The sequence below is a fragment of the Rhipicephalus microplus genome, chromosome 7, assembly GCF_043290135.1.
Source record: "Rhipicephalus microplus isolate Deutch F79 chromosome 7, USDA_Rmic, whole genome shotgun sequence".
NCBI classification, from domain to species: Eukaryota; Metazoa; Arthropoda; class Arachnida; order Ixodida; family Ixodidae; genus Rhipicephalus; species Rhipicephalus microplus.
In genome coordinates this window covers 16,247,701-16,275,229 of record NC_134706.1, presented here as the reverse complement: position 1 = coordinate 16,275,229, position 27,529 = coordinate 16,247,701, and the positions used below count along the sequence as shown (strand labels likewise).

Genomic DNA, 27,529 nt, shown 5'->3' with positions numbered 1-27,529 from the left:
CTGTGAGGAGCACCAAACTTCAGCACCAAAGGTGTGAACAAAAAGACTGTGCAGTGGCCTTTGCAAGCTTAAAACTCTGCCACTGAGAAATTCAACAGAACCACAAAAATGGTTGACACAGAATCAAAGGCATCAGCTATGTCAGGGACCGATGCCATAGACAGTGATGTCTATGGCAGCTTGCTTTAGTTTTTGGTTCCATTTTTGCTGCCAAAGTGTCATCAATAAAAAAAGGCTTTCATTTTATGCGTTACCGCCATAGTGTGGATTATTGCCATAAGGTTAAAGAAATGTCCGCAACATTGAGACAACATTCACGACATTGTCAATATACGTGGTGGCAACGTTGCATCACAAGTTGGCGCTACTATGGACTTTGTAGCATTTTCAACTAAACGGCCATTTTGGAACGAGATATTGCAAAGAATCGATCTAGGCACAATTTGACCCAAATGGCAATATTGTTCCACAATCTAAGCAACCTAAGAAAGCACTGCCGAGTACACTACTGCCCACCTCAAAGAAACTTGTGCTCATTTTTTTATTTCTGAGACATACCCTGTTGGTGTGCTTTAATTAATCAAACCTTAATAAAACAAAGAATCAGTTGTAGGAAACATAGTAAATTGTTGGTTATAACAATGCAAATGAAAATCTTGTTGTCAGAGGGGTCCTGCAACACTTTTTCAAGTAAACGTCGAATGGCTTCTTTAAAGGAGTTTGTTGCAACATAAATCAACTGCCACAATATTTTAGAGAAGTACGAGCGGCGTTACAGATTTGTTTCATGCTATTACTGCATTCTCTCGTCTCTCGTCCAGACGAGTGCACTAGAAGCTAAGCAGAGAGATTTGAAAAGGGGGAAAAGAGTTGTATCACACACGCGTCCCGACCTTAAGGATCTTTTAAAAATTCCTTTTCTTGAAACACACCGCTTGTTTTCAACGTGATTGCTGGCACACGTATGAGTGGTGTGGCTGCCTCGGTAGCTACACCGTGAGAAGTGCTGCAGAGCCCTTTTAGTAGTGCTCATGAATTTTTGGATGCAACAAAGTCGTTTTTGTATCAGGTCACCTTTTTCGTAACGAGGCCTGGCTATCAGCGTACCTCAGGCAGCACAGTACAAAACTCAAAAGCACAATGAGAAAGTTGCGATACTGTAGCTGGAGTGTACGCTTAATTCGTTAATCGCCACCAAGTACGGTGCTTGAACTTTGATATTCATGGCACCTTTGTGTCCTGTACAAAGCAATGAAAATGCAAACAACCATTAATCACCTAGGTATGTCTTTATTGGCGAAGAAAGTAAAACCACTCTTCAGTAAGACTAGGCCTCTTAAATATGAAGGAACAGCAAAATCCCTGTGAGGGATGCTTAGATGTTGCGCAAACACACAGAGGACAATTAAATCCAAAGGTATATATATATCATTGTAATATAGGCACACATGCACACACTAGGTCCTCTCTGATGTCGATATGCTATCACAAGTAAAGCACTTCCAGCGTAGGTTTGTATTGAAAAAGTCACACATGCATTACAGTCTCATTCACTCCACTCCTTACTAAAGTCATTGCAAAGGCGTTCAAGTTGTGCAGTCCATGATGGTCGCAAATAAAAAAAAAAGTCTAGAACCACTTGTATTCTCAAAGCTAAGTCCAACCCGACAAGTAGCTGGCCCTTGTTAGCAAGAACAGTGTCGCATGTACATACACACAAAACATAAGCACTTAGGGTTAACTCTTGGTGTTAGCACTACATAAATTGAATCCTCCAAAACTTATCAAAGGTCTTGTCTCAATAAAAAGCACTGGAAAGATAATGATCAACGCACTGAACACATTCTCGAACTGACGGGTAATGAAGCTATCAGAAATGAGCGAATTTGTGAGAGCAGCGGTGTTAATCACTAGTTAACCAAACCCCATTGTGATGACATCAGTTCTATGGATATGCAGTCACTGAAGCTTCCGATACTCTGAAAATTCAACAATCAGTACTTTTATATAGTAGAACACTACACATTTTTTTACTCCTCTCTGAGCATCAGAGGTTATGCAACACTTGACCATCCACATCGATGGTAATCACAACATTGGTGGCGCCATCTCGTGGAGCCCTATTTAACTACAGCTCACTAGAAACTTTTTTCGCCACATGGTTATTTTCTCAGAAGTCAATGAACGAACCAAAAACACTCAAAATTTTGCTTCTGCACCAGAAGGTACCGACAAAGTGATAGTTCACTGCCATTTTATGAAAAAGAAATGAAGGCATGTGAACAGATATGAAATGAGAAACAGACAAAAACACCAACTATCAGCTGCATGAACAAGCAAGTTTTGTGCCAACCTTTCTTTTAGCACGACCTCTCTTTTGATAGTCCACCTTTGCGTTGCCCATGATAGCCACAAAGCTACATACCGATATACTGGTGCCTAAGGATTAGAGATGATTTGCAATTTTTATTAAAAGTGTATCAGTATGTGAGTATCAGTGTATCGTTATCATCGAAAACGCACATCTGTGTTTCCTGTTTACACAATTCCATTACCTGCAATAGCTCCTAATTGAGCAAAGTGGTCAGCACTGACCAAAGCTGCTAACTGACAATCATAACATGCGTTAACATGGCATTCTCATCGTCGACCAGGTAAATGAATAGACGTATCATGCTTGGCAACCTTGTTTTCAGGAGACAGTGTTCTTGAACTGTGAAAGTTAAGAGAACCACCTCACACCTTCCAAGACCGAATTCCGCAAGCAAGTACTAATCCGCTTCTATAATTGAATACAACTTAAGAAGTTGGCAGCATTTTGTTCCTCAAATGCAGCCGCATAAAAGCCTGCACCTACGGGCGTGCACTGCAGACCGACATCACGAGCTGGACAGCCTGTGACCCCAACTTCGGACAACACTGCCCAGCATATTAACAAGACTACGCTCGGACCTCATTATAACAGAGTTGTATTTTACAGGAAAATAAGTTCATTATACCCGATAATTCGTTTTAAATGTTTATTTCTAACACTATATCTATTGCAACACTATTTTTCATTTACTTTATTATAACAAATATTTTGTTATATCCGGGTTCGTTATATCGAGGCTTGAGTGTATTTCTTAGGTCCCAAAAGTGAACGTCTATCCGCTTCACTCGTGCTGGCGGTGCTTTTCAAGACTTCTTGAAGGGGCCCTGCAACACTTTTTGAGCATGGTCAGAAAAACGTGACTGATCGGTAGTAGTGGCTCCCAACAACACGCGAGCCTAGTGTTATAGTGCAGCACGCAGCCTGGAATTGTCAATAAATTATCAAAGTCAGCTAAAAATAACTTTCTCTTCTCTCGACAAATCACGGAAAATAAGCCCAGTAAGTCCATCAACCATTGGCTGATTTGAAAATGGTGCACTCGGTTATTACATAGGTCGCCGCAAAAGGCTGTCACTTGTCCACGCGTGCGCCCGCGATCGCAGTGAAAAAGCTACGCATTCGAAGAGAAAAAAATTGTAAAAATTCTCAAGATCACGAGGCGCAAGTCACGTTTTTTGTTTGCCCCTCGCATCACTCCCTGCTCAGCTTCCAGCACTTTTGAAGGGACGAGAGAAGAAAGAATGTGTGACAAATCTTTGTAACTCCGTTCGTACTGGACGGATACTTAAAATTCTTGCAGCGTTCAATTTGTGAGGTAATATGCTTTTCCAGTGAATTAATTCCATGGTTACTCAAAAAAGTGTTTCAGGGACCCTTTGAGTTGTATACGGGTATAGATGATTGCACTGGAAGCAAAGCAACAATGCGTTGAAACCACATAAAGGCATCTTCATTCTCGTTTAACACTTTCAGGGCAACACGCTCAGTATGGGTTCATTTTGAGCACCAAGAAAATTCCCCGCAGCACAGATGCCAAGGACACCAATGCTAACATTAAGAATATGGTATGTCTGCATTTTAGTTTTTTAGGTCGTTGCTCGCATCTATCAAAATATAGAAGCTGGTATGTATACACAGGCTCGTATGTAACCGTGAACTACAATTCTTAAAGATGTGTTGGCAAGCAAACCTTGACTATTCATGTGAAAAATGCAATTTGAGTTTTTATTCACGACAGTTACCCAATAGCGCAGGTCAACCTGCACGTCCTAGAGCTCTGCCCGTTTGCTGCAGGCTAAAAAACTTAACAAAGGAACTAGCTGTTTTCACTAAATAGTAGAAGACTGTCAATGACATAAGTCCTGAGGAAAGTTAATATCCCAAACAACATTAACATCATTTTAAGTATAACCCTGCGGCAATAGCTGCACTTACATTTTATCTGCCTCAGTCATTCTTTCCAAAACAGTTGATTCCCAGATGCTTAAGTCATGTGCCACAGGCACTGATAAAACTATGCAAAGTTACACGACACCAAGGACGTGCTCTCACCAGCTTGGGCTTTCACATAAACAGGTACCATCACCTAAGAGCACGAGCTAAAATGTCGATTTATAAATACGACTGCAGAGCAGACTCCAGCAGACAAAACGCTGCTGTGTTGTCACCAAATATACGTCAGTAGCGATTTGCTGCGACAAGCAGGCATGCTGCATCAGCATACCCAACTACTACGTCCAGCTTAATTTCTTCCTTGCCAAAATCCCTGCTTTTTACGAAAAACTGCTGCAACATGCTAATCACAACATAAGTCCCAAGATATTCCATATACACTTTAAGAAAACACCATAAACCATCATTCTGCCTTATTTGATGCATCCCAGCAACATACGAACAAAAGCAATGACGTCTCCTGAAATCGATCCCACCTTCATTCCCGCAACGAAAATAAGTGCATTTTCACCAAACGTAGAGGGCAGCACATCATTAAAGTGGACACGAAATCATTCAGCCAAAAAACCATAAAAGATACCTCTGCAACCGTTATGTCCATAACAGAGAATTGCAATTTCGCCCTGCAGTTTACAGGTTCTACAAACTTTCGCTTAGGGCAAGCAAAAACAATCTCCTTCAGTAATAATTACGGAGAGATAAGATCCACTAATACTTGTATAGCTTATCAGTGATAACAGGTGCAAGGCCTAGTACTAGGAAATTTACACTTGTTCGAGAACGCCGTACCATAGATTTGGCACAATGATGAGGCTTAAGCTAGAACCCATCAGTTTTGCAGTCCACAAGGTTAGCAAAGACGAAAAGGATTGAACCACAGGTGTGGATTAAAAGGCCTGAACCATGGTGTGAATATATCAAGTGGATTAAGGAGGCAAACATAAATACGTCTCAATAATCTAGCTCTAGACCTTAGAAGTAAGTGTTGTTTGAAATCAGTTCCTTCAAAGAATGTATCGGATAAGCCAATTATTTGGTGCACTGTGGCACTGTACCACAAAAACAGAGTTGCAATCACTGTCCCACAATCTGCCCAATGCGACGCATTGCAAGATATCGTCTTTCACCCAAAACTTCAGACATGTTCTATACCCAAACAAGTTGAACTCTACTTCTGCCCACTGTGACTTGAAATTGATTGAAGTTATTAAAACTTGTTGTTGGGCTAGTTGGTTATACATCATATACTTAGAAATTTGGCGCAACCTCGACTCACGCAAACACTCACACAAGCACACACACTTACACCAGAGCAACACACACGACACGCAGCGCTCACTACCAACTGTTTATTGCTCCTATCTGACCTTCTTAAATACGTACATCGAAATGCGCAAAGGCACAAACTAACAGAACTGCGCCAGTAGAAAACCAACATGGCGTCACCACACCACAAGGAACATAAAAAAAGTAAAAAAAAAAAAAAAAAAAGGTAAAAAAAGAAAAGCTCGCCATAACTTGGCGAGCTTTTCTGCGCCAGAAAAGCTCGCCAAGTTATGTCCGCGTATTTGCAATGGCAAGAGACGCGGTTGCGTGAAAAAACATGAGAATGCCTTCGTAAAATGTTCCATGGGAGTTGTATACTCCATTCCTTTTTCCTGCGGTAACGTGTACATTGGTATAACCGAGCGTTGCCTCAATGACCGGCTTAGGGAGCATGCGCTAAAGGTTAAGAAAAACGAGGACAAGTACGCACATCTTGTGTCGCATATTGCCGCATGTGGGTGTGAACCACGATTTTCTGATACAAGGATTCTTGGGAGAAGCTCAAATTTATCAGCACGTTTGCTGTTAGAAGCATATTATATAGAAAAGAATAAAGATATATGTGTCAGCGAGCCATCTTTGGTGTTGCATCAACAAGAAATATCTTTCCTTGATGCGAGGGTTTAGCGATTATATCTCCTTTTTGTGTTAACCCTTTTTTTTTTACTTTTTTTACCTTTTTTTTTATTTTTTTTTTTTTTTTTTTTTTACTTTTTTTATGTTCCTTGTGGTGTGGTGACGCCATGTTGGTTTTCTACTGGCGCAGTTCTGTTAGTTTGTGCCTTTGCGCATTTCGATGTACGTATTTAAGAAGGTCAGATAGGAGCAATAAACAGTTGGTAGTGAGCGCTGCGTGTCGTGTGTGTTGCTCTGGTGTAAGTGTGTGTGCTTGTGTGAGTGTTTGCGTGAGTCGAGGTTGCGCCAAATTTCTAAGTATATGATGATTGAAGTTATGTTATTATTATATTATCATCATATTTGTGCAGCCACAGCATTGCCAATGGCACAACGAGATCTCAAAAGCGAAGTAAAGGATGCTTTCAGATGCCAGCCTAGCAAGAGCAAGGTACAGACAGGTAAGATGAATCTATCAGATCCACATTGCATTCCGTTAATCTGAGCTTCCATCTCATTAATACTACTGAGCCCTTTCCCGCAACCAAGGTACCAGACGTCCTAGAGCTGTGCAGCCCACCATCACAAACACACTACCTACGCAAAAATCATCAGTGGACATCCGTTCTTCACGTGTTTTCACGTAAAGGATTCAGCACTGGCATAAAACCATCACCACACAGCCCCTTACCAAAACTGACTGCTCCAGGCACTGCTCTCACTTCAGTCACCAACGCATAAAAAGAGTCACTAAAACTGTACCACTGCAGTCCCGACACAACCGATCATATCGTTCAATAACAGCTAGCAAACCTGCCGGTCACAGGAGACGGTAGTACACCACACAACTGTTGCGCATCGCACTCATCTTCCGCAGCATAGCACACTCGTTATCTCTCTACTTGGGCCGTTCTCCAAACAGAAGAATCCACACCACTCTTCTCGGCAAGTGCAGCATCCGTTCCATCGCCAGGACCTCTTGGCGAAGGGGTTTCGGGCGACTTCTTTTCCTCGTCGCTGTGGCGAGGATTGTTCTCGGGTGCCGTCAGGCTGTCTCCCTCACCAGCGCTGTCAACATCGTGGTGGGACTGCTTGCTCCAGTTTGGGAATGCATCCCTCCACGCACCAAGCAGGTGCTCCCAGAAGGTCTTTTCCGTGAGCTCCAGGTCCGGCCGTTGGAAGTCAAAGTCGGCAACCTCGACTTGGAGCCGGTTGCGCGTGTGGATGTGGTACGCTATGCCCGTGACCAGGATGACGAACGCCAGGAGCGAGCACACGATTGGCAGGATGATGGTGGAGAGTAGGCCACTCCGTGGGACTGCGACAGTGCGAGAGAAAGGAGGGAAGAGACACGGACACGAGGTCCAGCCAACCGATCGGTCTTTTTCGAGGCGCCTGCACCGCTACGACTCCTTGACGGAGTGTAGACAGCAAAAGAGCTTAAAGTGAAACCGCTGTCAACGTGAACGAGGCACGAGATCGAGCATAAAATGAAACCACAGCTAAGTCGATGTGAACGAAACAGGCGTTGCGCGGATACCGCGACCGACTTTGACGCTCCAAGCAGCGACAATCATGATGGGCAGAAGCGGGCAGTCCACCAACAAACAGAAGCGGCGAATGCGAAGGAAAATGAGCATGCCATAGTGTTCACTGTTAATGAAACTAAGGTGTTAGCCAGCTTTATAAGAACTGAGGAGGGGGAAGTGAAAGTTGCATATGTGCCTCAATGGATGCAACAAAACAGTAGCAAACAAGCATTTCAAGCAAATGTACAGACCAGTTCCGGGCACAGAAAAGAAGGGGCAAACAGAAGCCTACCTCATGGCTTTAAGCATAGTAAAAATGCCAAAGCAAAGCGAACTGCTGAATTGCATAGGATACACACACCGACACCAAGCACTACAAATGCTGACAGGAAATACAGACTACCAAGAAGCAAGGACTACAAAGCCCACCTACAACAAAAAGAAGGGAGAAGTGCACTGCATCAAGCAATGCCAGACCATTGGGCAGAAGCAAAGCTGAACTACAAGAACAATGAGTCACCAGCCGCCAAGCTAAGTAAAGCAGAACCAAACAACACTTCCAAAATGCAAACATGCATTGTATCAAAGTCATTGGCATAAAAACAAAGGCAGTACTAGTCATAAGGCCACTCATAACAAGGCATATTCATCGTCGTGTAATGAATCATCGCCATTAATAAAAGTGCACAAGATCACTGGGGTTTTAAGATACGGCCATGCTAGCGGCAAAATATGCATGCGGCAAGTTACCACGTGTTAGTGCCTGCCCACAAAGATTACCTAAGCAAGCACGTCAGTGTAAATCTGCCTGATAAGATCTCGTGTACTCTTGGTACCTCCTTCAACGTTCAAGCTGCAAGATATTTATATATACCACTTACCACTGGTGATGGGCATCTCGGGGGGAGCTATCGTGTTTTCAGCAGTACCAGCGAGATGGCCCAATGAGCGCGCGTTGTCACATCGTCACGACGCGGCAGCACGCACTCTCATCTCCCACACGTACTTTGCCCCGCAGAGAGGGGCTTATTTCACAATGGGAACAATCGTACGCCTTGGGCTTTCACCAGAACAATTGTGCTGTAGTTACCGGGTGCACAAAGGTCACTGCCCTCCTCGCACAGTCTCCATTTGCGAAAATGGCGCGCTTTTCAGACACAGCAAAGTAACAACTGAGATGCTTATTCGCATTCATCTGTACCTGTGAGTAAGTTCCGTGCGTCATTTGTGCCTGCGAAGCACGTTTCGATCTGCCTGCCATTCTTCGCGTGACCTTCCAATTTGTTGCTATCGCGTTGTTGCTCCACCTGTGCATCAAAGCTGTGATTTTTTTTCCCAAACTTCAACCTTTGTTTGTATTCCCCTTCAGTCCTTGCTGTTAATCATTTTTCATCTTAACGTCAAAGTGTCTTTGAATATTTGTCTCAGATTGCACATGACGTTTCATGTATTTATTTATTACACTGAATAACATGCCTTAATTTATTTACTTAGCTACTGTTACACGATGCAAACATCAAGCCTTATTAGCTTCTGTTATGCTTTTTTATAAAATTATAAAACTTGTTTTGTAAAAGCTTTTCAATGTTTTCAAAAACACATTAAAATATTTTTTTTTGCCCTTCACCACTGCACTGAATTTTGGTATGTGTACTACACTTCCCCTCAGACCATTAGGATAACTAATATACAATAAATGTGATCGCTGAACAACCCCAGAAAATCCCAGTATCAGGCAATTCATTAGACAATATTTGACACATTGATACATGAAGGTTTTTTAGATAGAAGAACACTAATGGATATAAGATATTTCCAATCGAACACTATGAGGAGATAAATCAATGTGCAAAGAACGTGAGCTCACCATCGTAGATGTGCACCTCGATGTTCTTGATGTAGGGCTTTGCCTGGACGATGTTGCTCACGAGGATGGCGATGAAGTGCGAGCCATCCTGCGGGAAGTAGTGCACCAGCGGGAACTGGCACTGGTTGGTCGAGATGGGCTCATCGCAGGTCAGGTTGGCCGTCGAGTTGCTTGTCGCGTTGCTCGGCAGGTACTTCCAGCAGTAGTTGTAAGGGGCACTGCGGAAACAAAAAAAAGCTAAGCTCTGGCCTTTGACATGCCAAAACGACGCAGTTGTGAGGCATCTGAATGTTGAAGGGTTTCGGAATAATTACGATTCTCAAGGGATGTTCAACGTGCACTTAGACTAAACAGAACAACTATTTTTATTTTTTGGCATCAGTAAATTACTCTTTCGCAATGCCTAGATCACCATGCTTGTCGTGTGAATACACTTGGTAAGCTAGATAAATACTACATATAATGTGTTTATAAGAGATAGTAGCCTTCCCAACCTAATTTCTGAGGCCATTCTTAACACATCCACCAATCTATAAAACAGCAATGTGGTGTTGGCGAGCCAACAATTTGAGACTGGCCGAGATGTTTGATGTCATGCACAAAAATAAAGCGCGCGTGGTACCATCATCTTGAAGTAGTCACCTCCATCACCACTGCGCGATAGATTTCGAAGGAGCCAACTGAGGAATACACAGTTTCAGATTGGAAAATATGAAGTACATTGTGCTGTGAGGGCACTAGAGCCCCACCAAGTTTCAGAAGGCATACTAAGTGTCAGAAAACTTTAAGCCAGCGGGGCCGAAATGCAAACGAAGCATTTTGAGATCCGTGATGTCAAGTGCAAAGATTTAAAAAGGGAACTTTGGTCTTGCATTTGTTTTCTATTAAACATCATATGACACTGAAATTAACAAAAGTTTTCAGAGTATAATTTTTAAGTATAAACTGATTCACTGTTTCATTGAAGTGTCCTTTTAAGCCTAAGTACAGTACCGTCCACTGTTGAAGCGAACACTATGATGAGAACCCCTCATATTGCGGTTCTCATATCTACAAGTAGCCTTAGAAACATTGCTCGTGCATGGCACTAGTCTATCAAAAAGAGTCAGAATGGTCAACCAGCAGTAACCTTATGCAAATCTAAGCCATTATATGCCTTTGCCAGAGAGCGAAATCCAGACATGGTGTGCACAAAGGTGTTCCCTTTATCTGTGAACCCGTCTATACATAGGAGTTGCGGCATTTTACTGCCATCAAACTGCACCCACTGTATACGGAAGGAAGCTTACATCCTTGATACCGTATTGCGATAGCGCATCTCACTTTGAGTGTGAACAAGAGAAACACGGACAACAGGATAAGCACGATATCATAATGCACCAACTTGCGCAAATCAGCAGTGCATCTTTGAGATGGCAACGTGAAGGAACTTGAGCCTAGCGTCCCAGACCCTGTCGCACTTGGAAGCATTACAAGGTGAGAACGGACAGGGATTGAGGACCATGACACGTGTGTTATTAATGCATGCCAGAAAAGTTTGAAAAATAATACAATAAAGGAAGTACTAGATGATTACCCAAATTAACGCATCAAGCAAAATTATTTACGATCAATTAGGATGTTATGCAGAACTCAGCTATTAGGAACCCAGAAAACACAAGGCAGAAATGTTAAATATAATGAGTTCATTAAAGATAGAAGCCTTCCCACCCCAACTTCCGAGGCCATTCTTAAACCATCCACTAATCTACGAAACAGCAATGTGGCGTTTGCGAGCCAATTATTCGAGACCAGCTGAAATGTTTGAAGTCATGAGCTCGCGAACTATATCTCAAGTGAGCACAAACAAATGCACTCAAGACTATTTAGCACTGATCAATCCGTTATCACGCTGGAATGCACGAAAATGCTGAAGACATGGCAGACAGGCGCAACTAACATACCTTCCATTACACGACACCTGGAGCGAGACGACATCACCTCGGCGAAGCCAGATGTTGCCTTGGACATTGACACCTGTTATAGGGTCTGCAAGGAGAAATTGGAACAATGATTTGTCGAACTGTACACTTCCAAAAGTGATACCCAGTCAGGCCTATGCTGCTTCAGTAAGACATGAGCACAAAAAACGACGAGGAAACACCAATATATTAAGTACATGCAGTCCACATTTTAAAGGGGCCCTGCAACACTTCTTCAAGAAGCCATGGAATGGATAGAGGAGCTTAGTGCCGCACGAATTCACCAGCACAAAACATTTTTAGAATCTGTTCAGTACGAGCAGAGTTACCAAGTTTTGTTACACACTGGAACTTGTGGGGTCTCGGCGCGGCGAACGCGCGCATCGCCACGCCACGTTCTTGGAGTGAACGGACACAGTAGACATGGTCGGTACAAAGCACACAACATACATACATTTATTAACTAATTTAGACGACGATATCGTCCGCCGAATGTTACATGAATTTTAATTAACACGCTACCATACAAACAACATAACGCAGTGACACACTAAACACACAATAACATGATAAACACACACTAACACACACAACACACTAACACATACCCAAGGCGGCGTCGCCAACGCTTGACTTACCACGTGGGACCCCGGCGCGAAGCCCGCGGTGCCGAGCACCGAGGGGCCCACGCTACAGACAACCGTTCGCGGCAGCCGCCACGCGCAGAAGAGACTCGCTCAACCCTCGCCCATCACCAAGGCCTGCCTTCCGCCAGGGGCCACCACCGGCGCTACCCCTCTACCAACAGTGGTACTCAAAGCGAACACAACGCCATCTATCGCCCGGCGGTGGTCACCACCGAAACAAAGCCTTTAGGATAGACACGTGCGCCACGCGGCGCAGACAACTTTACAGGGGGGGTGTCAGCACCCCCACATTCCCCCAACCTTAAATAAAATTATATCCCGAAATCAAAAATTAGCCACACAAGCTTTAACAAAAAAATGATATCGCACGATCACAATGTCCTTGCACCACGACACCGCCGCTGGTCGACACTGCTGCACTGTCCGGCTAGACTTCCCCTCAGTACCGGCCCCGCAACAGCAACGTTGCCGTCGGCGCGACGATCTGGAACTGGACGATCTGGAACTGGTCGCAACTGGAAGACGTCGTGCCGTCGGCGCGACGTCTTCCAGTTGCGACCAGCACTCGCGAGGGCGCCGGACTGCAGGCAGTTGCGCAGGTCCCAGGCATCTCCATCGCCCGACCTCACGACCGCATTCCTGGCCAGCGACACTGACGATGTGCAGGACAGCCGGCCGTGGATGACATCCCTCCCGCTGAATACATCAACAACAAAAAAAAAAACCTCGAAAGAAACAATGGAGCAGGGCCTAGGGGAGGGAGCTTCAGGCTTTTCGGCCACGTGGTACGATGGTCAGTACTGCTAGCTAATACATCGGTGGCGGCCGAGACGCCCATCAAAATAAAACAAAAATCATTTTCCTAACTCGTGCTCACAAGAGAAAAAAGTGAGGGAAGCAGAGCGCAACACCTCAACGCCACGATCCACCTAGTTGTGCCACGTGCGACAGGCGGCTGCGCAGAGCCTTAGGCCTAATGAGTCGCTCGGCAACAACCGGCATCCACCCAGCACCCAGCCTAGGCGCAGAAGAGGCAGCCGCGAGGAGACGTCCACTCTGTGAGGTGGCCCTATCGCTCGCCGCACACAGCAGCGTACCGAGCGATCGGCGTCCACCGCCCCGGGCGGTGTCACGACGCCTCGGCGTCGAGCCGCAATACCAGACAGCAACGACGCCCGGCTCCCTGAGCCCAAAAATATAGAAGAAGCTATTTACAGAAAATTGGACCACGCACGAGGCTTCCGTACTCACTCGCGTCAGGCCTGGCCTACAAACCACGTGCTCTAAACCTTGCTCACCCCGGGATGCGGACCGCATGGCTCTCGTCCTAATTCAACAACGTTTTTGAAAACTAACAACAACAAAAATAACAACACTTGCGAGCAAAAAAATAAATAGAAAGTCAACCTGCCGACAAATTCAAACACATTACAAAACCAATCTCCTCGCTTCTCAACAAAGCACACCACCGACGCTAGCAAAGAAGTCCCCCCTAGGCCTACTCTACTCCGGCTCTAACAAAATCCCTGTATTGAAATGCAAAAACTGTCGTCCGATACTCCAAGAGCCCCACGTTGGGCAGCCAGTGTGGGGTCTCGACGAGGCGAACGAGCGCCACGTCACGCCACGCTCTTGGAGTGAACGGACACAGTTGACGCGGTCGGTACAAAGCACAACATACATACATTGATTAACTAATTTAGGCGACGATATTGTCGCCGAATGTTACATCAATTTTATTTAACATGCTACCATACAAACAACATAACGCAGTGACACACTAAACACACAATAACATGATAAACACACACTAACACACACAACACACTAACACATACCCAAGGCAGCGTCGCCAACGCTTGACTTACCACGTGGGACCCCGGCGCGAAGCCCGCGGTGCCGAGCACCGGGGGGGCCCACGCTACAGACAACCGTTCGCGGCAGCCGCCACGCGCAGAAGAGACTCGCTCAACCCTCGCCCACCACCAAGGCCTGCCTTCCGCCAGGGGCCACCGCCGGGGCTACCCCTCTACCAACAGTGGTACTCAAAGCGAACACAACGCCATCTATCGCCTGGCAGTGGTCACCACCGAAACAAAGCCTTGGGGCGAGACACGTGCGCCACGCGGCGCAGACAACTTTACAGGGGGGGGTGTCAGCGCCCCCACAAACTGCATTCTCCCTTCTCCCGTCCCACGAAAGTGCTGGACGGCTAAGCAGGGAGGGATGGCACGGGTAAAGCAAATACGTGACGGTGCGACCGTGCATAGACAAGTCGCGACGTCCCAGGATGGTTTTTGTAACAACCTAGCACGCAACGCTCAAATCAGGCAACGGCTGATAGAACGGCTGTGACGAGCGATTTCTTTAGCTTTTTCCGTCATTTGTCGAAAGAAGATAATGCAATTTTTAGCTGACCTAGAGAATTATGTATGGATTCCGGGCCACATCATCCATTTGGCTTGCGTGTTCCCGGGAGCTTCTGCTACCAATCGGCAACATTTTTCGACCATGCTCAAAAAGTATTGCAGGGTCAAGCCACATGACACAAAAATTGTGAAGTTCTACATGCCAAAGCTACTGTGGGATTATTAGACACAGTGGAGGGCTCAGGATAACTTCAACCATATAGAATTCTTTAGTTAACGGGGATTGATACTGCCTCTAGCATTTATTCCCACACCTGGCACTAAAGTACCTTTCTTACATGCTATGCTTGAATTCTAACGTGCTACTGGTTACCAGCAAGAACTTTGGCTTACTCGACTTCATCCAATCATTACTTGTGTTCACGTTTGTCACATCAACGTACAGCCATGAATTCAAACATGAAATCAGTATCGACCAATACAACGGTTCACCACCCATGCGAACATTGAACCTCACACGATGTCTATGCATTGCTCTCTTGGTTTGAATCTTTTGATATAATATGATGCAGACAAAATTTTCAACATAAATGTGCTGCATACTTGTAAATAGGTATTCAGACAATTACGCTTGAAAATTCTGTCTTTCCTTATGCCCTTCACCTTTCCTTGACATTACCGTCCCAATGATTCGTCAAACCATTTCAAACCACAGACGCCATGGTCGGGAATCAGACTCACGACTTCGTGCTTAACTGCAAAACGTCTCGGTCACTAAGTCACCAGTTTAAATGCAAATAAAGCTAAATGCTTTTAAAAAGAAGCACTCTGTTCCTTCAAAATATTCAACCAATCTAGTCGCTTCGTTGAAAACACTGAACACTGCAATGTTGTAAGCACATTTGCAACATCATGAATATTTGTTATATGGGTCATTTCATTACGCAGTTGATTCTTGTAGGCTCAAGACAGGCGGCCGGGCAGTTCCTTCAGCGACGATACGGAGACAGCAAACAGAACCATTTTGACTCAGCGAGACCCACACATAGATTGAAAGACAAGTCCCAAGCGTGCAGGGCCCAAAGACACTCAATCTTGCCTTCTGTTTGCAGCCAGCACCTCCATAACCTCTTCCCAATCTTAACAATGCCCAATTAACACGATCCCCCGCTGTGTCGTGAGAATTGGTGTCGGGCACCCACCTTTGGGGGCGATGGTGCGCGTGAAGGAGCCGAGCTTGACCTGCGGAGATGTCGAGCTCGGCCTGGTTACAAGTGCTACCACGATGAGGTTCACGGTGTGGACGTTTGTGTCGGTGAAGTTTATGGTATAGTAGGGAGCGTAATGGGAAAGGCCGTAGTCCAGCTGAAACGAAAGTAAACATAAAAATTGTTGGGGTTTTACATTTTTAAATTATAAGTAACATGATATTTATCAAGTTGTAGCAGATGTTAGAAAGTTCTCAGAAGCCATCCTTACGTATACCTTAAATTATAGGCTATAACTATGTTTTAGTATTACAGACACATTCATGTTAACTGTTGTATAAAGCGACCAGCCAGAAGAATTTTTTTTTTCTCGACCAGCTCAGACGTGTCAACTTTTTGGAGTGCGTATGCAAATACGCGAGGATGCTTTTCTTGCCAATTGTTAAAAAGTTTTCTAACCATTGTCTGGTTAATCACTCGCACATGTTACAGTGCAGCATATAATAAACGTTTGTCCTTGACGTCCCAAAACAACGTACATGATTACAGGGCACGCCGTCACGGAGGGCTTCGGAAACTTCGACCACCTAAGGTTCTTCAAAGTGCAGCTAACCGCATGGGCCTCTAGGGTTTCACCCCCTTAGAAACGAGGCCACCGTGACTTCCAGGGATGTGAGTGCGCAGTCCATCTAAGTAGAACTTGTTAGTTAAAACTACAGGCTCTTCTTAAACGGAGACTCAGCAGAAAGTCAATTTCACTAATATACAGTAAAATGCCAAGTAAGTGCCTCCCTCGCTCTGGTCGGATTATCCTTCACCGTAGGAAGGGGGGGGCACGCACTTGCTTGACATTTTGCGGTAGTATAACGTTTTATTCAATCTTTCATGCTAACTTAAAAAAAGAAGTGCATTAGCCAGGAAACATACAGCTCAAACATTTGGTCAGAATTTGGATGCAGAAATGGAGCTAAATAGTCAAACCTGCGACTTTCGGGTCAGTAACAGAGTACTACGACCACTGTAACCACTGAGTACTATAACCACTATAACTACTATAACCACTGAGGCTAATTTTGATGCAGTAAAACATTAGTGTTCCGTTAAGACAAACAATAGGAAGTTACAGATTATGGTACGAAAACTTTGCATGACCACCTGTCGCCCCAGCACATGCGCTTTCGCCTCCTGTACAGCCGTTACATGACGCAAATAGCATATCCGAACCAATGAACGCCATCTCGATGTACTAAAATTCTAAACAGCCCTATTCTAAAACATTCTATTCTATTCTAAAACAGCCCAATTTCTTTGCCTGAAATCTACCCCTCCTTGTATCTTTATATCCTTGTATCTTGTATCTTTATATCCTTGTATCTTGTATTCCTTGTATCTTTATATCTCTCTCTCTCTCTCTCAACCCCTCGAGTCTGGCAGAACGCATCGACCGAGTCAGTGGGTCCTGCCGAATATACTTGAGCACGCAGCACACTTAATCGATTCCTTGACTTTTCGTGGCTTCGCATTGGTGCTCACCTTCCAAGACAAGCTGTCAGACGAGTTGGTAAAGAAGCCACTGGGATCGTGCAGCTCGAAAGTGAAGTTTGTCGTCCGGTTCGTGGACACGATGGTTTGGTCGTCCTGCAGCGTGTGGTTGTCCTGGGACACCACAATCCTTCCGACGATGTCCCCTGCCACAGAAGCAGCAAGGCGCGTGTATGAAGTGGTTCATTTGATTCAATTTTAAGGTGTTTCACTCACAGAATGAAAAAAAAAAAACACCCTGCTGTTGCACTTGATTGCTTTCTCAATGTACTAACTCATTACGTAATTTGTTCTAAAGTTCAACAATCTGCACCTAAAAAATGTCAAGTTTTTCCACACTGATTCTAATCGTTTAGACGTGATACGGCCTATGGAGGTTAGGTGCTCTAAGTATATTGGAAACCTTTAAACTTGTTATTGTATTGACTGCATTTTGTTGGAAGTCATGTTTGCTAGTTCTTGCTACAATTGCTATTTTCTAGTCTAGTTGTGTATTTAAAGTATTGTTTGCCCCCTTCATTGTAATGCCCCTTAGGTAATCTCTTCTTGGCTTTAAAGGTACCAGGACAAACAAAATAGATGCTGTAGCAGAGGACACAGGGTTACTTTTGACATCTAGTAACAATAGCACTTCTGTGATCACGGACAAATCTGTTTTTAAGAAAGGGAAAGAACACAACCACCCGTTTTGTAATACGAACCTACAAAAAAACCCATACGGATTTCTCAGTAAGAAAAGTCCCTTAGTTGCCAAAAAAAGGCAGATTAAAATTTGTGTGGATTTCCTTGAGGCTTTCCGCTACGAAACGGGTGGTTGTCCTCTTTCCCTTTCTTGGCCCTTCCGCCACAGATTTTTCTTGTGGCTTTGCGTTACAAAACAGGTGGTTGTTTTGTTTTTTCCCCTTTCTTAACCCTTTCGCCACCCTGCGGGCTTTCGCAGAACTCATTTACACAAATCTGTTATTTTTTGGTGGGCAGATCAAAAACAATATTCTTTTCCCTACAACAGATATTGATTGACGCTAAAGTGTAGGGTAACGATAGAGGAAAAATTGGTCCTTCCAACAGTACTAATTCACATGTACATGTGCACGTTTTCCCGGTGTTTTTACAATGCGGTGCCTCAGAGTTGCATTCTGGGTAGTCACAAATTGTCGTAACAAGAACGCCTTTACCCTCTTCATTTTAACTCATGAAATATCGCACGAAGATAGCTTCAAATGTATTACCTCCGAACGTGTCATCTTTCAGGATAAAGGGGGCACTTGCGCAGACTTTCACGGCAATTTTGACCACCTGGAGTTTGTCAGTGATGCATGCACACAAGAGTAGTACGTGCATTTCACCTTCACTAAGATACAGCTGCAGTGGCGTGGTATCGAACTCATTCCCTTTGCACTGGCAGTGCTACAGCTAAGCGTAAACTACCACAATGAGCGTCCTTGCAGCTAGTAAAAAACTTTACTATGTACAACTAAAGAAAGGACAAGCCACAAGTGTTTAAACTGAACATTTACTGCACAATGTGCATACAAATGTATGTACAAGAAAACAGAGATAGAAAATGTAAGCCCAAATGCTCGAAACAAACTTTCAATTGAAACAACCGCTTCTGGCTAGTGCTTTTTTGTATCTGTCCTTAGCAAAGCTTTGCACTACATATAATGATTATTACCAATTAGACTGATCAAATTATCTGTTAAAAGGGTACTGAAAAAATGTATCTTTTTTTTTACACACAAAAAAGGTCAAGTGATGAAGAGACTAGAAAATGTACTGGAAAGTGTAAGTGCACCTTGAAAAATTAATTTAAACGTCTTAAAAGATAGTTTTGGTTCGTACTGTACCCTGACATAACAAAATGGTATGAGCTTCGTGTCAAATGCTCATGCTAGGTGCCAAGATGTTTGCCCAGCCGCTCTACTCCATTGTTGATGCACAAGTGTCCTTATTGTATGTTTTAATACCCAACATCACCACAAGCAACCATACAGGTTCGGGAAGTCACCAGAATTGAAACCATGGCCTGACACTATGCTAGTGTCGATGTCAGAGGGCACACCATGCAAAAGTTGACTTTAATATTAGAATAAGATGTATCTCATCAGCAATTACTGTGTTTCAACCTTGCTCAAAACGTTTCGATATACAGGAGATTTGTATAACAGGGTAATTGGTGTCAGTAAATCTTTAGGTTACAGGACGCGAGTAAATTTTAACCCTGTGATTTTTCCACGTCGTTGCGACATACTCACGGGTAAGCAGAAACTTGCAGGAACCCTCGGCAATCTTGTGCTTTGAGAATAAGTACTGCTTTAGCACGGTGACCGTCATGACATACTCGCCCGGCTGATGCCTGTAGGCGAGGAAGGCAATTCGCAGCGTGGCCTCGGTACTATTGGTGACCGTAACAGGTGCTCCGCCCGACGGCACGTTGTGTTGGAAGACATAGTAGAGCTCGGGGTAGTCCGCACCAATCAACTGTGCCCGAAACGTGATGGTCGAGTCCAGTATGGCAGGCCCATCGTTGGTGACATTCACTTCTGCAACAATCGTGGGGAAGCGAAGCCTATGTGACAATACTGCAGCAATGTGTGGGCTGCTTCAGAAGCACCCTACATCGCAGCAAAGCACAGCACAAAGCTCTGTGTCGGGAATTCAAGACTCAGTTCCATATTTGCCATACTCAAGGGCTGTCTCGTGTTTGTCCAATTTAAGGCTTAGTTCCGTATTTAATATGTACGGTAAAATACCACTTGAACGAACGTTCAGTTCAACAAACTATACATTTGTACAAACTTTTTAAATACCCAGCCAAAGCGCCAATGGGCCCAATGTCAATGCATTCAAGTTTAAAGGAATCGACAACCTATTTTTATGGTACCTGTTTTTTTTTTGTTTTTTTTCGCAACGGAAAGCTGGTAGTGGTGTCTAATAACTGGATGGTGCCTGGAGAACGTCTTGAGACATTTGTAATCAGAATTTTTCTGCCTACGGCGAATATCAAGTCGTATAGATGCATGACGACGCATGAAGCAGACAGTGACCGCGAGCGCAGCTGGTGTTCGAACGCCATGCATGTGCTGACAGCACTTGAGGGGGCTGCACGATAATATTTATACTTCAATTTTGAGGACCATTTATGGCGTACATGATAGCATCAGACTATGCAAATTTGTTCAGCAAGGTAATCATCTCCAGAATCAAGCTTCAAGGCTCTTCCACTTGGCAGCGTGACATACACGTTTTTGTTAATTATAAACACAATTTAAAAATATAAATCCTGCCAGGGTGAATGAAAAGAATGCTTGAATCTGTCATTATAACTTATGGTCTTTTCATTTCCACCGGAACTTGATAACCATTTTGGCCAGTTGTCAGTTCATTTAAAATTAGTGCAGAATGAATTTCAGTTCTACGAAGATATTTTCTGGCACCATCCAAGACCTACAACTAAACTCACTGTTCAACAATTACTCATGTATGCTAATAGGTAATTCACAGCAAACTGCATGCAAAAGACTAGCAGAAAAGCAACACACAGGGATCAACTAATTTCCTACTAGTTTGTTGCTGTAGCATACACCTTAAGCACAGTATGTAGGGGACAAACAATGAGTGTGTCATCCAAAACGCTCACAAAAAAAGCACATAGCCCTGCTCCATGGTTTATCATACCCGCTAAAATTTCTCAGGTGAGATGGTTCTCCACTTTATCTACCTCTCGCTCTGTGCAGGCAATGCAATGGTATGCAGCCACAATTTGCTTTGTTTACCTCCAATGGTGCACTTGCCATACAACGACACAGAGCCACAAGGTACATGATGTGTAACTTGAATGTTTCGGCATTATGCGGAGCCGTTCTATTATTGACACGCCTTTCGCCCATGCACACGTATACATTTCCACAAACCACCTTGCTTTTTTTTTTCTTTTGATGTTTCTCATTTTGGCTGTAACGTTATGACTACAATAAGCCAATCTATGTTTACACATGCATAAACGTTGAGAACAAGAAGTAAACGTATGAAAATGTTTATTTCTTCCAAAGTTTTCGCAGGGGCTCAGCTATTGTCAGGGGATATCCGTGTTTTTTTTTCTTTTTATCATCCTTGACACATCCTTTTTATTCTTTTTCTAAATATGACGTGACTGCTTAGCAGGCTTTATCCCCCCAGCTGCCTTACTTTCTTAATGATCCCACACAGTGACACAGAAATGTCACACACTTACGGCATATGTAAGTGATGCTAATTTAACTGTACTAGACCACAGGAAGGTAAACAAACCAAACAAAGTAGAAAACATAACAACTTCTGAGAGCGCACTAACCGCACACAAGCTTCGATTGCTCACCACCCAAGTAATCTGGGCTCTTTCCGTCAGCAACGTCTCAAGACAATGGGAAAAGAGAGACACATGCTTTCGTTGTTTTTTTTTGTGTCTATTTATGCCGCTGCTGCACATCTCGTTTTTACTTTTTCTTCTTTTGTAGACTATAAAGCATTTTCCAGCATTGTACTCCGAGATTACAAAGAAGAGCAGTGCCTCGCACAGACGCAAAAGAAGAGAATGGAGGCGATGGAAGCCACAGTGACTGTCCGTGCAAACAGCTGTCGCCCTCGGCTAAAAGGCCGCAGCAGTGCTTGCTATTATTCATTCAGGAGGGAAAGCTCATGGAGTGGTAGGTTATGAGATATTCCTTATTTCAGCCCCCAAATTATTTGCAATTTCTTCATCATAAAGTCCATGGGAGGAGTGAAAACATCCCTTTTTCATATTGCACATAAAGGAGTATCGCTTCTGAAGCAGACTTCTTTTTTTTTTTTTAGCATAACTAACCCCGTATTCTAAATAAAACATCCCTTCACTCAACGCTTCACCTCGATCGACTTTAGAATGTCGATGGAAGCGCTGTCTCCAGGCACAGCGAGTTACTGCATATCAGCAACAATCTGCAGTGATTCTTGGGAAGCACAGCTTCATTTTAGGTGGAGAAGCGGCGCTGTGCTCAACTCTGTCAAGTAAAGAACGAAATGCAAGCCGAGGAGCATTTGTGAATAATGGGGTGAGCAAGGACAAAGAGCCCCAAATGAGTGTTTAAACGAAGCTTCTATAGCACACAGATTTTAGTGGTAGTACCGCACGCAAAAAACTTACAGCCTGTAAGCGTGCAGAGAGACGGCCTTCAAAGGTGTGCAGGTAGCATATTTATGTGCACTGCTCTTCAATATTTAATGCACTCTCAATCCTGGGCTTGTCGGCGACAAGCCATTTTTAAACCTATCAAGTTCAAGCTCATCTGAACCAGAAAGAGTTCGAAAACAGGTGGAAATGAAGGAGGGGGGTGGACACTCAAATTTACCTCACGCCCCCCCCCCCCCTTTCTTTTGCAAATACACACCTGGGAAATGTGGGGAGAGAATCCTGTACTGTCCTTTGAGCATAAACATCAGCGTTGTGGTCTTATAATGGCTTGAATGCAGCACGGCATTTCCCTAACTTGGACATCAACATCAAACCAAATTCTAACGTAACTTTACTAGAACAGCTCCTAAATTGGTTTCTGTAATGCTATACGCAAAGGTTTCGCAAGAAGCACGCATCCAAGTAGGTCGCAATATTGTCAGTGCACCCAGATCAGGCACAGAAATTTCAATTTCATGGAGATTTTCCTGCTAACCATAACAAGGGGTCAAAATCTGGGAGTCCCCCAAAATAATTCAGGAGACATGTCAGATATGCAAGTCTGATATGCTACTCTGATACTTTATCATGCTCACCTGTAATTTTACGTTGTCAGAATATGAATGCATAATTACTGTTGCCCGTGGCAACCGATGTGTTGTTCTTAAATGTAAAGCAGATGGACATTAAAGCAGTGTGACAATACTGTTCGAAGCATTAATGCTACCACAGGTTACAGCGACTGTAACCAATGTGTCACAGTACACGAAATATTTCCTTAGTCGTTAGTCGTGGTATTATTTCAGCTCTACTTCCATGCATTTCCCAATGACACTTTTTTTTTTTTTTCAACTTACGTTGAGAGTAAATGACCCCGATATTGTTTCCATAACAGATACAGACACTGTGATCTCTTGCATCTCTTGCAATGACACAAGTCAAGCATGTATGTTTGCTCAAAAGCACACAAACTATAGTTTGCAAAGGCCATAACAAACTGATAAAGAGCTTGCATCGGGTCTTTTTATTATTGCCAGTCTTTCATGAACGCCTGTTCGTTAAGTTATCTCTGCTCCAAAGTCAATAAAGAGATAACAGTAAGAATAGCCAATGAAAATGCCCCAAAAATGATTGGACATGATGTCCGTGTTAGTTTTAGAAACGGCCAACTGTTTAGCTTGCCTTGCAAACAACGATTCTCGACTTTGACAGGATAAGCTTCGCACGAGGCAAGCCTGGCCATACTGTGAAGCCAGCACCTCCAAGCGGGAAGAACCAGAATAATCCCATCAATCTAAACATCATGACTGCTATTAAAAAGGGCTGGTCAATACAGCTATTTATTATTAAGGGAAGAGAAACGCACAGAAAGCCAGCGGAAGCCGTTTAGTTGTTCGAGTTAATCTGGCAGCCTCAGACAACTAACTAGCAAATGGGTTTACAGTTGCATTTAAACCTCTGTGGGGCCTACCTAACAGCATACGGAAAGCCCATTCTGGAAAGCAGTCGCACGCTCTGATTCGTAATCGGTGACAATCTAAGCCACACAACTGTATCACGGAGCCAATTCGACCGATTCACAACTTGGGCCGGACGCCTCCTAAGGCACCTCTAGTCAACCGTCACGATAATGCGCGTGGCTAGGAACGGGTGGCCGATCTTGGCGTTGTGATCACGTAGCCCAAAGCAAACTCCATCCCACGACAACGTGCTTCTAGTCCCCGTGATTATGCAAATCCTCGGGCCAAATCGGCATCCCTTTTAAAAACAAAAGCGGCGGGCATAGGTTTACGTAGAAGACATGAAAACATGGACGCGCGCAATGGGTGTCTCGAGATATCATTGCGTCGCCAGTAATGCATGCACGAAAAGCACGACACAATCATGCTGCTTAACATCTGCGCCGTCGTCAGTAGTAGTACGCCTCCTCCCCGCAGAACTGGCAGCTCGTTAATCCCGCGGCACGAACGTCATAAACAAAAGCGGCCGTAGTTTTCGAGCTGGCCGAGAAACGGCGCAATGACAACCGCTTGTCCGTCAAGCAAAAACACACGGAACAAGTTGAAGCGAATGAACACGGCAAAAGGTGACAACTGAACGCGTCAGGAAAAGAAAGAAACGAAGCAAGACCCTGTTTACAGTTTACGTGGGTTGTTGACGCACCTCCGGAGAGGAACTGGATAGCGCAGCGCCTCAGGGTAGTGGGCAGGTAGCCGCAGTAACGTCAGAGTGCATTCACGAAGATTGTAATTAGATGGGTAAACTAACAATCAGGGGCAGCTGACTTACCCAACGCTTCCGCAGCAGCTGACAACATCCACAGCAAAGTCGCAGTTGACAAAAGCAGCCACCGCCGTTGGCAGCGAAACGGCGGCCGCACGAACGGTCCGGAGTCGCTCATTTTTTTTATATCACGAGGACAGGCCACGCCGACTCGCACGCTTTACGAGTTTTCCGCGTAGCCCGCTAGCTAACATGGGCTCTCCGTAGTTGTCAAACAACGCCGAGGTAGCATGTTCGCATAAATCTCCCCACTTTCGTGTCCGCAACCGAAGTCACCCGTGTCGTGTCCACTGCGTGCTTGCGCCCCCCACTGTTACCAGACTGCGCGCGCGTTTTCTGTCGCGTGCGGAGCGCTCCATGCGTGGCTCCATGCGAGCGTGCTTCCGAGATTTGCGCTTTGGCGCATGCCATAAACTCTATGAGAGCATGCATGGCGATCAGAACGATGACACAGACACAAGAAGGACGCTTCTTGTCTCTGTGTCATCATTCTGTTCTCGCGCTATAACTATCGTCATGTCATACCAACTGGCCCAAGCTGCCACACTTCTAAGGGAGCATGCAGTTTCGGCGCAATTGTTGTGAGTATTGCTTCCAAGCCCTAGAGAAAGAGTGAAGGGGCCGTTGATATTGCATTTATACTTTGTTATTTCGCATTCCTCACGCAATCGTATTCGAACAAGGTATGCATCTAATGTAAGATCCCTCCCCCCCCCCCCCCCCCCTCGATCGCCACATTCTACTTTCTCAAAAAGCATTATACATTGCACCACAACTACAGTGGCTAGAATAGGAAAGCGTGATGAAGGCGCCGGCTAATGTGAAACGCCTTGAAAGGAAACTGCCAGGTGGCGCTGGCACACGTTTGCACGCCAACCAAGGCGGCGATGCGCTGCGCAGAAACGGTATCAACAAGATAGGGTGGCTAAACCAGGTGCGCGGGCGATGAAAAACATTAAAAATATATTTTGTTGCTCGTGTATGGCCTCAAATGGCGATCGAGAAAATATGTTAATTAGATTCTGAAATTACAGGATGCCTAAGCGGGTGCGCGACTGAACTGAAATATCGACATTGTACTGAGCCCGAAAGTGAGCGCGTGACGGCACTGAAACATTTTATCGATGTGAAGTGGTAGCATAGTGGAACGATGAACTCGACTGCGAGCCATTGCTTTCAACACCTTCCACGGTGAACCATCATTTCATTAAGCACTAATCTGTAAATAAATCCCCATCATTCGTAACGTCAAACTCGGAGACGAGAATCACGAGCGCTATCTGGATGAAGTGGAATTACTAATCAGCATCTAGAACTACTTAGTGAAATATTTTCCGAGATAGGAATTAAAGGGGCGAAGAAAAGGCTCAGATTGCTCGGTTTGATAGCCTGGCAGGGAACATTGTGCACAGTGCAGCACAAAGCGGAGGAGGAGGGGGGGGGGGGGTGACTCTTAAAAGAGAGAAAAGAAGAAGAAAGTGAGCACCTTAACTGTCTGCATCATACTGCGACACCTCAACAGTGGCTCACGAGGGATGGGGGTAAAAAGGGATTAAACGGATAGAGAGGATTAAAAGGTATAGAGATAGAGATAGGGGCAGGGACAGAGAGACCCACATACGGAAGTAAGGCGAAGATAGGAAAGATGGAAATGGTCGCATGAGTCCGAGGACGGGGCACCACTCAGCGAGAGCTCTTGTCGGCGTCAATAGATGGCGTAGGGTGAGCCGGTCGGCCAGAGCTGCGCTGTCGTCGGAGGTCGCGGGTGCACAACCGGTCGACACGAAATACAGCGAGCGAGTGAATACGCTACATACCCTCTTTTCCTACAGTTGCAGAGGTGACTCTGGCGTTGCCTTCAGTTGTTTCTGGTTTCGTGCAATATCCAGTAGAAGGAACTCTGGCTCTATAGCGTCTATAGGAACTGTAACGCATGCTTCAGCCCCCATTTGAATGATGGGATAGTACACGGATTTGTCTAATCTTCGGAACGGTATAACGTTTTCTGCACTTCGTCTCACGACTTAAGGGGATGCAGCCTGCGCAGGTCACATAAAGTCGAACTGAACAGAAGGAATGAAACTTGGACAATCCGTGCACCACCCTCCATTCCTTTACGGACTGGAGTGTCATACATTGGAGCTCCTGTAGACCACAACGCCAGATTATTCTGGGAAGCCGAATGAGCTCAAAAACAACCGAGCCAAACAGTCGCTGAAAGGATAGTAAGCTGAAATCAACCACTGGTGCAGCGCAAAAGGACGCCGGGAAACTTAACTGCCGAGCGCGAATACTATCTAACTATGGGATAGGACACACGGCATGGGGCAAGCGCCAGTTATTTACTCTTGTAATAATTAGTTTTAGTTCTGGGTATTCCTGCTTTCATACGGAACCACCGTAGTGGTTCAGTGGTTTCTCTGACTGCCAACCCTAAAATCACTTGATGAAATCCAAGCAGCGGTAGCCCCATTTGTATAGAGTCGAAATGCTATAGGTCTATGCACATAAATTTAGTTGCACGTTATATGACCACAAATGGTCTAAATTTCCGGAGTCTTCCCTTTGTTCTGTCTCTCATTGTCATATGAAGGCTTTTTGTCGCAAGAACTCGTGGTTATTATTCGTTATTTGCTTTACTGCAAAGAGAGATTGATCTATTAATTT

At 44.6% G+C, this 27,529-nt stretch overlaps 1 protein-coding gene across 5 annotated transcripts in view; it reads right to left on the bottom strand.

The window, feature by feature from the left end:
- LOC119179371 (transmembrane protein 130-like) overlaps nucleotides 1-25,161 on the bottom strand; it is a 41,194-nt gene extending 16,033 nt beyond the window's left edge. For 4 of the 5 annotated variants that reach the window (XR_012884814.1, XR_012884815.1, XR_012884816.1 and 1 more), the window contains exons 1-6: nucleotides 24,869-25,161; nucleotides 19,647-19,934; nucleotides 17,383-17,537; nucleotides 15,844-16,006; nucleotides 11,608-11,692; nucleotides 9,665-9,882 (exon numbers count right to left, since the gene is read on the bottom strand). Coding sequence is in view for 2 of the 5 variants with exons in the window: in XM_075868767.1 (XP_075724882.1) it covers nucleotides 9,665-9,882; nucleotides 11,608-11,692; nucleotides 15,844-16,006; nucleotides 17,383-17,537; nucleotides 19,647-19,934; nucleotides 24,869-24,980 (1,021 nt within the window). In the remaining 3 variants the exon portion in view is untranslated. Of the gene's footprint in view, nucleotides 1-1,270; nucleotides 7,587-9,664; nucleotides 9,883-11,607; nucleotides 11,693-15,843; nucleotides 16,007-17,382; nucleotides 17,538-19,646; nucleotides 19,935-24,868 lie in introns of those variants that run through there. The other variant, XM_075868766.1, reaches the window with a different exon arrangement.
- Nucleotides 25,162-27,529: the final 2,368 nt, after the last annotated feature.